The 16,850-nt window shown below is 42.0% G+C and overlaps 1 protein-coding gene across 1 annotated transcript in view; it reads left to right on the top strand.

Annotated features, from left to right (window-relative positions):
* SFMBT1 (Scm like with four mbt domains 1) overlaps nucleotides 1-16,850 on the top strand; it is a 478,713-nt gene that overhangs the window by 190,966 nt on the left and 270,897 nt on the right. Inside the window, exon 3 of the mRNA XM_078661640.1 lies at nucleotides 10,309-10,461. Within this exon, the coding sequence (XP_078517766.1) occupies nucleotides 10,431-10,461 (31 nt within the window). The 5' untranslated portion in view covers nucleotides 10,309-10,430. The remainder of the gene's footprint in view (nucleotides 1-10,308; nucleotides 10,462-16,850) is intronic.

The raw sequence follows: 16,850 nt of genomic DNA on the forward strand, positions 1-16,850 counted from the left end.
CGTGCGTGGCGACGTGCTGCAGTGCACACTCACTGCATTGACTGCAGATTATGTTAATTTTGTAAGCAGGTGCGCAACTGCGCACCGTGGCGTGCGCTTGCGGCGGCTTGATCAATGCACTATAAAAGCACTGGCAGCAGAGCAGAGGTGAAAGGGCGAGGCTGAGGCTCAGGCTGCACTCCACTGTGCAGAGCGAAAGCGAGCCAGCCAGCGTAACTAACCTCTCCCCCCCCCCCCCCCCCCCATCCCCCTAGTGACGCCACTGTGATAACCACTTGTCTTGGTGGTGGTAACACCTGCTCAGTGCCCTTGTTTCATGAGGCAATTTTCAGGGCACGATGCCCAATTTCTGCTTGATTCTGGCTTTGATTAGGAGCACAGAATACTTTGGAGTTATCTGTCACTTTATGACAAGCATTGACAAAGTGAGAAGGTCTGACGTTTAATCAAACACTTTTGTGGAATGTACTTCGAGATGCACTTTTTGTATAGTTTTTTTGTAGGAGTCTGGGTAGTAAGAGGGAAAAGCACACTTGCTGCAAACCCACCGCTTCCCACTACAAAGTTCATCTGTTGTGCTCAGTCTAAAAATGCCCCCGTTTTCTGTGCATGAGCCATCTCATTTTCTGTGCCACAGATTTATCTTTGAACTAAATGTCTTCCTCTACATTCCAGGCCTCTCCTTACGTCTCATTTCTACATGCCATGCTTCTGTCTGTGCACCGTCTCCTGGTGCTCTGTCGCCCTTCTGTCTCAATCTTTCTCTCTCTGTCACTTAGCATGTCACATACCATCTCTTGTTCTCTATGTTCCATTATTCTACGTGTCCAGTCATTCTCTGTGCTCCATAGTTCTCATTTACCACATTTTTGTAAGTTCTATCATTTTCTGCCCTTTTATTCTCCAAGTCTTTCTCAACACCTGCTCCTCTGTGTCTCACCTCTGTACCATCTTTTCACCATGTGAACGGCTCCCCTGTGCTCCGGATCTGTCTTCCCCCCCTCTCTTTCTCTTTGCTCTAACTTTCTTGAGGCCTCTCCTAGTCTGCGTGCTAGTTCTTTTTCATCATTTTGTACAGTCTAGTTTCTCTGCTTTATGTTTAGCTGGTGTGACTTTTTCTGTGGATTGAACAAGAGCACTACTGCCGAACTTGCTGGCCAAAAAGTCAACATTTTACAGGATGTGGTCGATACATTCCTATTAGATCAAACGCTCATTGGTTTTCACAAATCACTTGAAGCAATAGCCTGCCAATGTGGATCAAGTAATATCCAAATTAATGTATCGAAGATTAGAAGGATTATTTTTGGTTGGAAGTTAAAGACAGCTCTTTGTTTCCATGTTTCTAAATAAAGAAAAATTGAAGAGGCTATAGAAGTTTGATTGGAAGAAAGAGGCCGAAAACCAACACACATCAAAGCCTTAACAAGCTCGGCCCAAATCTTTAATGAGGACTTTTCAGAGGTTGTAAAAGAATCTGTCATGCCCAGATGTAAGTGAATTATTGAAAGTAGTTAATAGTACACGAATGTCTACACTGTCCTTTGGTGCCATTGCTGGCCAAATTAACTCAACGCTTGGCTTGACAAGCCGCAGTACAATTTCCATCAACAAATTTTCTGCCTCCCTGCATGCACCAGTCTGGCACAAATTTATTTAGAACTCGGCACTACTCGATTTGCGCATAATTGATTATTTTATGGTATAGCATGTTTTAACTTGGCTGGTTCTTACTGTATGTTGCTCTGCGTCTGGTAATGGGTTTGTATGGTATGGTTTTATTGTATGATGTTCCTTTCAACGGTTTTAATTAACCCAGCAAGATAACTAATGAACTTGAAACTCAGCCTTACTAGACAACACATAAAATAATTCTTCATGCTAGATTCTTGTCACGCTGTGCAAAGGCTATGAGTGCGGCTTTCGGCTCTCTTAAATATGCAATGCACGACAGGTAATAATGTAGGAAAATTAAACCTGTAATGCTCTTTTAACAAGGCTTTAAAAAACTTGGAGGTTGAGGATTTATAGGGGTTACCCTTCCCTCATAGCAGATTACAAATCTATTGTCAAAACAAGCTAAACTTATCTTGGCACACATGCATGTAGGATATCTGGTTAAAAAAGCACACAGAAGATGGGCTGTTAATCTCCATGTTCCTTTACAGTTGCCAACCTACCGAACCCAACCACTTCCTAATGCCCAGAAGTGGTAAGTGATGGGGTTGAGATCACTTGCCACTAAAAGAGTACTGACATGGCAGAATGAACGGGGCCTTAATGGGCTTGCTGGCTATGCCACGGAGTCACTCGCCCATGTGGTCAGCATTTGTGCTATGATAGTACCAAACAGGAAATTCTGGCTGTGTCCAATGTTCAGAACTCAGAATATACATATGTACCTTGAATGATGCAGTCCAAAGATTCCGCGTTTCTCAGGAGGGCCTTCAGAGACTTGGAATTGGCATCGAAAATCCTTTGAATGGCTAAGGAGTGTAATTGGAGGACACGTTAAACGGCTGTTTAGTGTGAAAAGATTTCTAGCTATTAATCTTCCGGACTCCGTCTGAGAGTAAACGATTTTCGAATGTGAAACAGGGTTTATAATTTGGGTTTAGTCTATTTTTGCATATATTTCTTAATTTTAAAATTCCGCGTTCCACTAGGAGGAACTAACTGATGAATTGGCACATGGCTTTTAACCTAATTTATTTTCAGGTTGTTAAACTTCGGGCAGTTTAATGTATTTTAAGTTAAACTGCGAGATACGATATTTTTAAATGTATTCATTGCTAACTAGCTTTTATGGTCGTTAACAGCGTGATAGTTCAGCACAACAAGCACTTTAGAACTTTCCTGTCATTATTAAGGAAGAACTTTATAATCGATTACGGTAAATACTGATGTTAGTTCGGTGTGGAATTAATAACCATTTACATTGCAAGATTACTATTTATTTCATTGTTTAGGTTAGGGTGATGATTGCAATGATTTTAATTAATTGTACAAAATAAAGTAACTCATAACTCTGCTGTCTCCCACTGTGATCCTCTTGTTGTGTTGCATTTTTCTTTGCACATTATCTCTCTGTGTCTCACCTCTCTGCACTCTGCTTTTGTCAGTTTAATTGCCCATGTGGCCTCATCTCTGTTGGAGCTCCAGTGAAGTGGGCATCGTTAAATATCCAGTCATACCATATGCTGAGGGTAGTGACCCTAAATCACTTGCCTGATTCGTGGCATTCACTGTCAATGGCTCTTCATTCAATCCCTATGTTCTGCTCCATTGCGTTAGGATTTAGTTTCCTTGCAGCCAGACCTAAAAATAAGGTGTGAAACCACTGTCACGACAAAAAAAGGCATACCCTCCAAACATACTTCTTTTGTAACACTTAAGTGCTGACAACAGCCTAGCCAGAAAAGGGTGCATTGTTTATTGCTCCCAGTATAGTCTGACAGCACAAGGATCAGAATTTGTCAGACTGGCCAAATTACAAATATTTACAAGTATTGCCCTCAAAATGGGTCATAATCTGGATTTTGGTGTTAGCTGCACCAAAATCCTCATGTCCCGTAATTTACCGGTCATCTGCGGGGGGGGGGGGGGGAGGGGGGGGGGAGGGAGGTGCTTAGTACTCTTTTCAAAATGTGAAAACTTTCCCCTTATGACTATGCTAAGGGTCTTCCCATTTCTAAACTCCCTTTGATGTCAACATTGCTTTAAAAGTGTTGGGAATACGTTGATGCTCATTAACTACATGTGTTTATTCATGTTGGAAATGTTAGTGACAATACTCCTTACAATTTTTGACTTTAGTGTTTTTTCAAATTGTTTACACAGTCATTTTGTGGATATCCTTTATTGGGTTGTTTGCACAGTATATTATTTATGTATTACATTTGCCTAGTCCTTATGCCTTATTTATTGATAACCCCAGTGATTATGTCTTTCTGAAAGCGGCGTTGGCTCAGAGTCTGGACATTCAGGTATATTCAGCCCTAGTGCCTGGAATTATGCTGGTGTACTTTTGCAACATCATTTCCGGATCACGTGGGATTGCATTGCGCCTCGTGTGTTTTGCACTGACGTTTGCTCACACGTATGTGTGCGGAATAGCGTTTTCCCTGACTGACAAACATGAAATTTGCATCAAGAGGCAAGTGTAGGCTCTATGCAGTGCATGAAATGGCCCATAAATAATTATACTGGTACCAGCCTCATATAATCAGACTCAAATGAGTAAATGTACAAAATACTGTTAGGTGCAGCTAGGAACGGTCGGTTTCTCTCGAGAAATCTTCTCTGAATGGCTCTGTTGTGGCAACGAGCCGTTATAAATGGCAGTTATAAACGGTCATTTTAACAGCCGAGTCTAAAACAATAGTTAATTAAACGAAGTCTCTTGGCCGAAGGTGCAGCACGCTGCTGCTTGCCTTATTCTGTAGAAGGTTCCTGGAAAAAAAAGAAAAATTACAAAATCCCGTGCGTGCTCATTTTTAATACAAACAATATGAGCACCTACAGATCGTTGTTTCGGCTCTCAGTGCGCATGCGCATGTTAAGACAGTGAACCATGGCGCTCTGCGTGGGTGAGTTGGTCATTGTGAGGCAAACAGGGTGGTATTCGCTGACAAAGCCCGTCCGAGCGTGAACTCCCGCCATTAACCAATGTGACACCGAGAGAATGAGATACTCTGAAACGGTTGGGTAATCAAGGGAGGTGGGGACTTAAACAGAGATATCTGGCGCCCCGCTGGGATTTTGGCAGCCTCTCTTTAGGAGACAGTGGCACCCGCGGCCTTGTCACCTGCCTGGCCCTGGCTCCCATTAGCTTTCATAAGCGATTCCTCTCAGCCAAATATGAAAAAGAAGAAAGTCCAGGCAGGACGGCCTAAGTCCCTGCAGACTCCACTTACTCTTAAAAATAGAAATGCAAATTGCCTTCATTATGCATGCACAAAGCAGTTCACATTAAAAAGGACGATGGAAGCATTAATTAACCTCTTCAAATGCTGAAATCTTGGGAGGTTCGAGTAAGTTTTAATAAGAGACAACAGATATTGGATTAAAGGATATTAGCACGTAGAGGGAGGGAGATCTGAGAAACAGTGTAAAACAATTGGATATTGCCGCCAAATAGCTACAGATAATTGGTCTCCTGCAATGATAAGTGAGGTCTCTGCTGTAAGAGAGATGGAAATGAGTATATTTGTCTCAGTGTGGTAATATAGCTTTTTGGCAGTGAACTGAAGCCCGTTAATGTCTCTAGATGCATAACTGCGCATGCTCGTTCAGCTGCCAGGCGCGGTGGTGGCCTCATAACGCTGTATTAATATAATAGCAAAAATAATGATCTGCAATGTTTGTTTATGAAATGTATTTAAGGGTCTGTTCTGGTTGTTCAGTTATTAGTCCATTCTCCCCAAACGGAGAGACACCTACGTCCTTTTTTTTCTGAGTTTGTTGACAATTATTTTTGTAAACGCCTTTTCTCTTTTAATGAATGTGTTTATTTGTATATGTAAACACTTTAACAACGTTAAAATAATAGATTATCCAAGTGCAACACATCAGATTGTTTTGGAGAAAGGCGGGCATAGGTCAAAGATCTTGAGGAGGTATGATCTGGCAGTTTTTGAAAACAAACATCTTACCTGACCTCTTATTTCCTAGTGAGGGAGAAGGTTTAGAGCTTTACAATGCCCAAGTCTGATTCCGTCGGCCGTAGGCACTTTTCTAGACATTTACCCCCAGATGCAATTTGCGATTCCCTAATAGCGAAAAATACCGATTCGCTATTAAGGAATTGCAAAATGCTATGCATCAAGAAATTACTTAAAAAATAGCGATTTCTTAGAATTCCTTAATTGCGACTCGCAAATTGCGAGTCGCAATTAAGGAATACCTCCCCATTAATTCCTATGGGCCTAGAGGCCCATAGGAATGAATGGGAAGACCATCTCACTTTGCGAATCGCAATTAGCGATTCGCAAATTGAGATTGCGATTTCAAGGGTGCAGGGGTGTCCAAAGGACACCCTGTTGCACCCCTGAAATTGATATGTGCACATATGTTGGGCACACACATGCCCTTAGGGCATGTGTGTGCGCAACATGTAACTTTGAAAAATGCACTAAAGTGCATTTTCCAAAGTTTTTGTAAATTACCACGAAGTTGTACTTCATGGTAATTTGCGTGCCCTATTAGCGAATTCACTATTTTAGAAACTTTCATGCATTGCATTTAAGGAATCTCAATTTGGGATTCCTTAAATGCAAATATTTGCAATTTAGCGATTTCTAAAATTGCGATTTTTGCATTTGGGATGATGAATCCCAAATGCAAAAATACCGCTCGCAAAGGGCCAGACCCTTTGCGAGCGGATTTTGGTTTGATGAATCTGGCCCTTAGTCAGTGTCAGGGTGCAGGGGGCTCCTGCCTTGCACGGATTCGGATATCCACTCCGAGCTGTGATGCTCACGACCAGTGCTTGGAATGGAGAAATAAAAGTGCAGGTACTCTGTACCGGAGTGCCTGCTTGTTTCTGAGAAGTGCCGGTAGTCTCCAATTAAAAGTATAGCATTTCTCTTGAAAAGTGCTGGTACTCTCCCTCCCAAATAAAAAAGTGCCGGTACTCCGTACCGGACAGTACCGGCACATTTCAAGCACTGCTCACGACTGCACGCCAGATTGCACGCTGCACTTGTGTTCAGTTCAGATCACTATGAGAGACGCACCCACGAAACCGAGATGTTAACACAAGTAGATATAATTTGCACCGTGTGTTAAACTGCAGCCTGTTTGTTCCCTGTAGTTAGTTAAAACAGATTAACCCTTCCTCAACTATTTCCGCATTTGAGGGTCTGCAGAAACACCCAGTTCAGTTTCAGCAGTCTCAGGAATGCTGCACGATCTGTTTACTTACAAACTCCCCCAAATCACTTTGATACGTGGATCCCTATTGGCCCGAAAGGCTTTGCGAGTGTCCATTTAACTTTTTGTCAAGAGTGTAGGGGGAGGGGAGAGTTTGTTTTAGAACTGAAACTAATTAAACAAAAGAATGCCCAGAAGTGTCAGCTGCGGTCTTGTCTTCTTTTGAACGCCCCTGTCAGTGGTGACAGGCGCTGTCGTGGCCCGCACCGAGCCGAGAGCAGCTTTTCAGGCATCGGTTATTCAAAGGCCTTTCTCTTTCTTATAGACCTGGCTTATTGTCTCATTGCCCAGTCGCTGCTATGGGGCTCCTTTGGGCTTCAAGGCGCCTTTCGTTAGTAAATCCGGCGTGTTTCACATTAAATGCATGTTTATGAATTTGAGAGGTATGCTACTTTTAGTCCTTTTAGGCGTTGGCATTTCTTTGTTAGCTTCTCATTTCTGTTTAAAGGATTCCAGGAGATGAGTAGCTAATATTTATTTATTTCGAAAGGGACAGCAAGAGCTGTATGATGCACCTCAATCTTTAATAGATGTATGAAAACACATCCCTTATTTTCTTATTAACATCTTAATTGTGACATCACTGATCACCTGTAACCAGCATGCTGTAGCTACTGTACTGTAATAACCTTTGACTGTTAAGTTTTGATGGCACGTTATTGGCATTACAGCTGCTGTTTAACCAAAGAACGCGATAACCAACTTTTTATTCTAATGTGTCTGTTCTTGAAAATGTGCAGACATTTGTTGATAAAGTGACCTTTATGCCGCTATGTTAATTTTACATTTGAAGGATATTACAAGAAAGCCTGAAGCTATCTGCAGGTTCCCACTTATTCTGAAATGTAACTGCTTCTAAAAGTAAAATACTTTAAACTTCTAAAATAATACCGTGCTACCAATTTTAAGCTGTTCATTTGCATGCTTAATTTCACAGTACAAATTGCATTTATATTCTGTTTATCTGCAGCCATGTTACCTGGGTGGGGGGGGGGGTTAGGTGTGGGCATATAGAAGTGAATACAGGCTCACAACTCGAAATGTGCACAGCAGCAGCAATAGATCATTGTCCAATCAAAGGCCCCCTTTAATGAAAGTAAAAAAGTATTTTATTTTTACTGTTTCTAAAATAAAGGAAAAATACAACATTCACAAACAACTACACAATCTTCCTGAGGTCATGGCTCTACTGTTTCCTCAGTGGTTCCCTGTCCGACTTCCTCCTCACTCCAACAATAGTGGTTATTTCCTATTCACTATTGGCAACATTCAGGTTATGTGCAACTAGCAGTCAGTCTCACGAGTTTACTCTGCCTCTGGTCTAAAGTCAAAAGTTTTCCAGCATGGACGTGCTATTAAAGCATGCAAGTTCCCCTGGGGCCAATTGTCCCAATTCAGTCTTACTCGCACTTGCAGGCTTGGTGGGTCCGAAGTTTGAGCACACCCACTCTACAGGTGTCGGAGTGGCAGCGGCTGGTCTAGGTGAGTTTGCAGCATGCAACCCAGGCCTCACAACGGGAATCCACCCAACAGGATTACCCACTGGACCTCGTACCCTCCAATGCTCTTGTCTTCCTCACATGGCACACCAGTCCTGGCAAGAAGCCAGATGATGGTGCTCCAGGGCAAGTGCTCTTTAATTCCCTGAGTGAATTTCCCTCACCCAGCAGGGAGACTAGTAGGCCTTGGCCCCCAGTCCTGGCCAGAGGCAGAAGTCTTGCAGAGCTTCCCCCTCCTCACACAGCCGTCTGACTGCTTGGCAGAGGACAATTTTGGGGTCTCAGACACCAAATGTGATTTAGAGCCTGAGTCCGCAGTCTGTGTTGGGGGTCTGCTCCCTTTGAAGTGCCATTCCTCTTCCCCCTTCTTCCTTTTGAAAGCAGTTTGTCACCGCGGGAATGACTCCAGATCCAATAGCCCCACAACACAATCCATGGGAGTGATTAGAGTTCACACCTGGATATCAGCCACAGTGATGTGTATCAAAAAGTTTGCCCAGGCCCTTCCTACTCTTTATGATTCTCTTATCAGCCCCATCTCCTTCCTGAGATGTGGCTAGGCCTCCATCCTTGTGACCTCTCACTGAATCAAAGAGCACACTTTGAGGTGTGTGAGGGAAGCTGGCTCTCCCCTCTCCAGTGTTTATCCCACCCAACCTACAAGAATGTAGGGTGGGTGGGATACACAGATCTGTCTGGGGGATTTCTCTAACCCCTCTATGATTCAGTGTGCAGGCCTGGGTCCATCAAAATGGAGTCTAGAGCCCTCCATGTATTGTACCATCCACAGTCACACATACACCCAGTGCATCGATACAACATACGTACAACGCACAGCTTTATATCATTCATGTACTTTACAAACCATAGACACACATACATCATGCACATACATTTAACATGCACATACTACACAGCACTACATCCTTCATGCATTGTACCACTCATAGGCACACGTACACTCAGTATGTGCATCCACTATGCACACACTTCACAGTACTGCTTAATCTCTGTATTGTACCTCTCAGGTACACAACACCAAGGGCAGATACACCACTCCTGCACTTTGTAGCACTTCACAACAAACCGATGTAGGCCATGCGTGAGTTAAGTACACAGCAGCAGAACTTTAATTTAGTGGGCCTGTAGGCGTCACTCCAGTGACACAGGTTAAAAAGTGCCTGTTCACTCCTACTGATCATTACTCATCTTCGTGAGTCCACCTAACAGCTCAGGCGGCTGTTTTGTATGACATGACAGCCAGTGTATTGTTGTTTCCATCTGACTATTTCCTGTTGGCGCCAGGATACCCGTAGGGTGACAGTTGCGCGTTATAAATAATAAATACAATACAATACAATTACACAGAATGTTGCCATCACCGCGCTAATGCTGCTTAACTCCTAATGAAGGCGTTAGCCTCTCAGCACCATGAGAGACGATCTTTGGACGCTCATCGCGGTCCAACAACACCACAATTCAGGAGATAGGCCTATTTCATTGCAATCACGCATGATACGTATTTGCCTATGACAACACAAATCAGACATCAGTACACTTGCGCACTCAGGTCGGAGGTGCATGTCCATTGCCATGCAGCAGAATTTTCCAACCCAGCAGCAAGTCTCATTCCCTCACAGCTTTGAAAGTTGTATTTTTTTCCAGTAATCCTTGCTTGATTTCCTTCTCTGGCGGAAAAAGCCATTCATGAGTCTTAACTCATTCACCACACATAAAAGTTGAGGGTAGGCTCGCCTAAGATTCAAGTTATTTTGACATTTCTGAGCACACATTTCTCCTCCATGTTATAATCAGGGGTCTAGATTTTTTTCTCAACAAATGTTGTCGTTGTCTAAAGTTATGTCCATCTTTTCAGATTTCTGGCTGACTTCTGACTGTGAACCAACAAAAGATGAGCAACAGCAAGTGAATGAATACCGTAGGCTGGGTCCAGGTCTCAGATCGGTGACATTGGGTTATCACCAGAGCACCATCATAATGAATGGGGAGCAGCAGCAGCCTGATACAGGTATGGCATCCCTTAAACCTGGTAAATATACAGGGCTTACTGTATGCAAGATATGATATGCAAGTCCAATAGAAGTCAAGGAGCAAAGTTCCTTCCGACTATTTGTTTGTGCATGTGTGTGAGGGAGGGGTTGTGTGTGTATTCATCTTTGATGTGATAGATATAACAATAGAAATGACATTGACCACATCACTAGTGACATTACATGTCACTTTAACACTGATATTATCAATGACATTGCTATGGATAGTCATTTGTTTGGCTTTATGTGCTTGTTTATTGTTATGGTGTTATTTTCTGCTATTTATTGACATCGATATTGTGCGATCACGATCATTGTATTTGAGATCCGAAGTGTGGTTTATTCAGCAATCATGGCTGGCAAATTTCAGTTTTTTTTCGTTTTTGTGTAGTAACCATTCAGTCCCATTATCAGTGAATTTGTAAGGGAATGTCTCAAAAACTAAATAGATTTGCACCAAACTAAGCAACATGTCTTCTATGAACATAATAATAATTTCAGCCAAGTCTAAAGTGAATCCCTTCAACTGTCCTCGCTGCTACAGAGTTCTAAGTTTCCCTTTAGAGTAAGAATAGAAAATGCACTTTTGTGAGTCAACTTTGTTCTTCCTGATAGATAGGCACAAAGATTGACAGGCCAAAATGTCGTCAGTTATGAATTTTAAGCAAACCAAAATATGCAGTGACAGAACCAGTAGGTCTGGCATTGACTGCTCTGCTTTTCGCTTTGTCAGTACTTGTTCCAATGCTGATCGGCAGAAACACCAAGTCTCGCATTGATTTCATTTTAACGCCCTCTGGTGGGCTATTACGATGGCTTCCTGGGACTTGTAGTGTGAATTTCCCCTTCAATGGGTTCCAGATGATAAACATCACAGCCTGTAAGCAAAAAGCAGGAACTCGGAAACGCGTTAGGCCACGATAATATCCAATGATGTTTGCTGGTTTTTAAAGAAATAAAGGATCCTGCTAAAATTGCAAGATTCGCCTGTCCTGTGTGCGTCTTCACTTTTGGGGCAACTTTTTTGATGTAATATTCTGGCCCGTCCAGGTCGGAAAGATGGCACCGCCACTGTAATCAAAAGTGCACTGTTGATTTCAGATTCACTGAAATCGTTGTAGCAGAAGATCAGGTTGTGATGAATTAGAAACTGGGCACACATTGGAGGCTCATTGGAGAGCTTTAAATTATACGAATGGGATGCTTGTCAGGCGGAACCCATTGAAGGGGAAATTCACACTACAAGTCCCAGGAGGCCATTGTAATAGCCCACCATAGGGTGTTATAAGGAAATCAACGCGAGACTTGGGGGCCGATTCCAATCCTGGAAAAACGCTGTACAAAGCGTGGTATGGAGCGTTTTCCCCATACAACTCATACTTGTAAGGAGACCCCTACAACCTAGGAAGTATGATCCGTAGAAATAGACGCATTCCATACAAATTGTAAAAAAGACCATACAACTTGTATATACAAGCGATTCCGATTCGGATTGCTCTGTACGCGACGTTCCCATGTATTCCCGGTAGCAGTTTACAACCCGGCAAGTACGATTCGTACAAACGGCACTCCTTTCGGCTCTTTTTTTACAAGAGCCAAAAAGTGCCGGAAAAACCTTGTACGCCCCGAAAACAGTACGAGACAGACCCCCTAATGTATGCGTCGTACACCCCATGAATACAGGGGTACGGTGCGTATGTACAGTGCGTACGGATGACACTGAAAGTGGGGTACGGTGCGTACATATGCGATGAAGGGGTACTGGTCGTGTACGCACCGTACAAGCACCGTACCCCAAAATCGCGTATGTACGCACCGTACCCCAAAATCACGTATGTACGCACCGTACCCCAAAACCGCGTACGTACGCACCATACCCCAAAATCGTGTATGTACGCACCATACCCCAAAATCGCGTATGTACGCACTGTACCCCAAAATCGTACCCCAAAATCGCGTATGTACGCACCGTACCCCAAAATCGCGTATGTACGGTGCATACATGCGCAATGTTGGGGTATGCACCATACACATGCCTCGCATGTGGGGGGACCCCTGTACACCTCATACCCCTATACGACCCGTACCCCGGTATGAGTCATACCCCCAGAACGAGTCATACCAGAGTACGAGGCGTATAGGGGTTCACTTCGTTGCCCGGTACGAGTCATTCCCCGTATACAGGCCATTTTCCATACAAATCGTATGCTGACAACCCGGTACGAATCATACTCGAAGGGTTGGACAGCCTTTTTACAAATTGTATGGTCTTTTTTACAAGTCCGTGCCGTACAGCTTTTCCCGATCCGATTTGTAAGGATCGGGCCGATCTGTATGTATTTTTCCCGTACGAATCGTACTACACGGGTTGGAAGGGACTTTTACAATTTGTATGGAAAAAAATACAAATCCTATTTGTATGGAAAATAAAAATCCAGGATCAGAATCGGCCCCTAGGTGTTTCTGCCGATCAGCATTGGAGCCCGTGAGCAAAGAACGGGTCAAGGTCTTGGATAGACCGAAACGCGTTGGGCTGCTTTGTTTGTCTACAAAAGGCTGCTGCCAATGAATTCAAGAAATTGGAAAACATCTATGCCCGCGAGTGGGTTTGGTACTAAGGAAATAATGCGTTTCAAATGGCTGGGCTCTGCCGTCTCAATGCCCCGCTCTGCCCAGAGCACAGAGAGTGTCAGAAACCCGAGCCGCAGTGTGGCGATATATAAAAGCTTACTCCATTATGTAAAATATGGAATACTGAATTATTGTACTATATTTTAGTTGTGGTATGTTAGGTTTGCAGGGTGGAAAGTTATGTAATTCATAATTTATTATTAATTATTTTAAAATTAATTATGTAGTTGAATTTTAAATATTTAAAGTGTGGAATACATCATTTAGTTATAATTGCGGGCTACTAGGTTTGTATGAGTTTTGGCTAGGAAGCTAGTAAAGTAATAATTAATTACTGTCAATTATTTAATTTTAAATATGTAAATAATGGAATACTTATCTTTTAAGTTATATTTTAGGTGCCGGCTACTATATTTGTAGGGGTATAGCGTGGGAAGTTAATTAATAATTGAATGACAATTATTTATCAATTCATAATAATTTTAATGTATAGTAAGTATATAAATAGATTTTTGTTTTATTTTTTATTACATATATTTACGTTAAATAATATTTTTTATATTGAGTTTAATATTTTTTAAGGTAATCAAAAAGTGGGAATGGACACTGGTATCTACCATAACCGTTGGTTATATTTGAAAACCCTCATAGACGCTTTGATTTAGACGATGCGGTGTATCTTTTTGTCCGCCCCTTATCTAGCGTCATGGCGTAGTCATCGGGTAGTCAAATGACGTGCTGTGTGCCTGCCTCACCCGAGGCAACCTCTGGTAAGTGTAGAAGTGTCCAGGAATTTCAGGGACAACAACAGAGGAATAAACAGTAGAGCAGTCAGAATAGGATGGTTAAAAAACAGTGTCACACCAAAACCAAAATTTATTTTAAAGAGGTGGGCACTGGAAGTTAAAAAATTACTGTGGTATATTAGATAATCGAGTTACTGGATTACCATATGTCTCTAAAAATAGGTCGACATGTTTCAGCTCTCCTGGGCCCAACAGGGTCTGTGGAGCTTTCGTCAGGACAATACAAAAAAGAACAAAACTGGTAGTACTCACTCTGCCCCTGGAGTCAGCACAAGGAGTGAATATTTTCCTACACGTGGCACGGACCACTTTAACTGCGGCTCGGTTGCACCCTGATGAGGAGAAATTGTTTCAAACCGAAGGAATTTCAGTATGAGAGTCTCATACAATAATTGAAAACGACACAAATTGTGTGAGTACTACCAGTTTTGTTCTTTTTTGTATTGTCCTGACAAATAAATTTTGGTTTTGGTGTGACACTGTTTTTTAACCATCCTATTCTGACTGCTCTACTCTTTATTCCTCTGTTGTTGTCCCTGAAATTCCTGGACACTTCTACACTTACCAGAGGTTGCCTCGGGTGAGGCAGGCACACAGCACGTCATTTGACTACCCGATGACTACGCCATGATGCTAGATAAGGGGCGGACAAAAAGATACACCGCATCGTCTAAATCAAAGCGTCTATGAGGGTTTTCAAATATAACCAACGGTTATGGTAGATACCAGTGTCCATTCCCACTTATTGATTACCTTAGATGCTATTCAGGGGAACTGAATGGACTTTAATTCCTCTTCCCTCCTTTCTGATGAATGACTTTAATATTTTTTATACATACATGTGTTACTTATATATGTAATGTGTTTGAAGTGTAGTACTCTCCCTACTCTTGTTGAGACTGCTGTAGGGATAGTAAAATTCAGCTCTATGCAGTTTGTTCATTTCCCTACTGTTGGCCTGTGTGGAAAATCCAACCTTTCCCTACTATTGCAGACTGGAGTAGAAATAGTCACTTTTACCTCTCCAAAGTCAAGAACTTTCCTTACTGTTGTGCTGACTGGAGTGAGAATAGTAAATTTCACCCCTCCAAAATCAAATGCTTTTCCTTCAGTTGCACAGACTGGAGTGGGAATAGTAAACTTCCCCTCTTTAAAATCCGACGCTGTTGCACAGCCTGGAGTGTGAATATTAAATTTTACTTCTCCGAAGTCTAACACTTTCCCTACCACTGCACAAGCTAGAGTGCGAATTGTATATTTAGTATTGCTAGACTCAATTAATTTTAATCATGTTGGTTAAATGGAGCTTATAACATTGTTATATTTTTTGTGTTTAACATTGTTTTTATTTTACATTTGTTTGTAATGTTTATCTTTCGTGAATGTGTTATTGTGTATATTATAAGTTCTTAGATTTTTTATTGTGTATGTTTATATGTATAGGGTGATATAATTAAGAAATATGTATTTGAGATATTAATTTGATATTCATTTCAATATTTTAAATGAGTTTGTATGTTTTAAAAAGTAATACAATGTAAAATAATATGCAAAATAAAGTTTTTTTAAATTGTTACACTATCTATATATATATTTATATTAATATATAAACACATATATAGATATAAACACGTCTGTTTCGATAAGTATATGAGTGGGATATATTTAATTGACAAAAAATATTTAACATTTACTACTCTATATTTTTGTCTTTTTTAATATCACTATCAATGTTATTTTTTCCCAATATGTTTGTACTTATAATTATAAGTATAGGATCACAATATTATACCAAACAATATTTTGTTTCGATATTTTTGACAATATTGTGTCAGTGATCGAAGGAGGTAAGGGTGGATTAACCTTTACAGTCCAGGATGGAACACTTCTATTCAGTGCCTACAAGAAAGGTGGACTCTGTGCTATTTAGTGGCCTGAATCCACATTGGAAGTTACCCAGCAGATGGTGAATTTGTAGGAATTAGTCATTAATTTAGTTTTTCCCCCCCAAGATTTTAGAAGCAAACAGAGGCAGTAGAATGAGCCTGTAAAGTCATGTAGTTTCGACCCTACCGAAGGAACTGTGCTTCTGTGGACAGCATAACCATTGGGATGGTGCCAGACTGATTCCATGCAGGATATGTCGTCCTATAGGCCAGCTAGCTCACAGTGCAACCATAAGTACTTTACACCTAGACAGGTAGTAATTGGTTCTGCAACCATTGAACATGACAACCCTGATCCCCCAGGAATCGTGGTAACAGATCTAGAACTCTTTTGCTCAGTCACCCGTGCTCTCTTCTTCTCAGAGAAATGTACAAGTAATACACAGTCTAACGTTTTCAATATTTATTGAACCATTGTAATTCTTATATAAAATATATGTGCTGCAATGATCAACAGACAGAAGCAAATGAGTTATTAACCTCTTCTATGCTCATGACGAGCTCAGCTCGTCATGAGCTACGGCGCTACGGTGCTCATGACGAGCTGAGCTCGTCATGACCGCGCCCGTTCAATGGAACGCTCACATGCTGGGCTGATTCTCCTGCAGTGCTGAGCGATCCATTGGAACGGGTGTGGCCATGACGAGCTGAGCACGTCATGAGCACCGGAGCGCCGTAGCTCATGACGAGCTGAGTTCGTCATGAGCACCGGGGCGCTTTGCGCCACCCCCCAGCACAGCGGGGTGAACAGCCCCGCAGCGAAGGGGCTAAAAGTATCAGGACATTGAACAGAATAAACAGTTCCACCATTGTGCTACAAAAATGTATGTATACAAGCATATAAAACAATATAGACATCGGGCGTACCCTTACTATGTGTCCCCTATCCTAAGTGTCTAGGGTGTGTGTGTGTTTTCTGCCAAGATTCCATGTACTGGATGATCCAACCCCTGTTACCTGAAGGGAAAGAGTGTAGGTCTCCGT

The sequence above is a fragment of the Lissotriton helveticus genome, chromosome 9 (genome assembly GCF_964261635.1).
Source record: "Lissotriton helveticus chromosome 9, aLisHel1.1, whole genome shotgun sequence".
In the NCBI taxonomy this organism is placed as follows: Eukaryota; Metazoa; Chordata; class Amphibia; order Caudata; family Salamandridae; genus Lissotriton; species Lissotriton helveticus.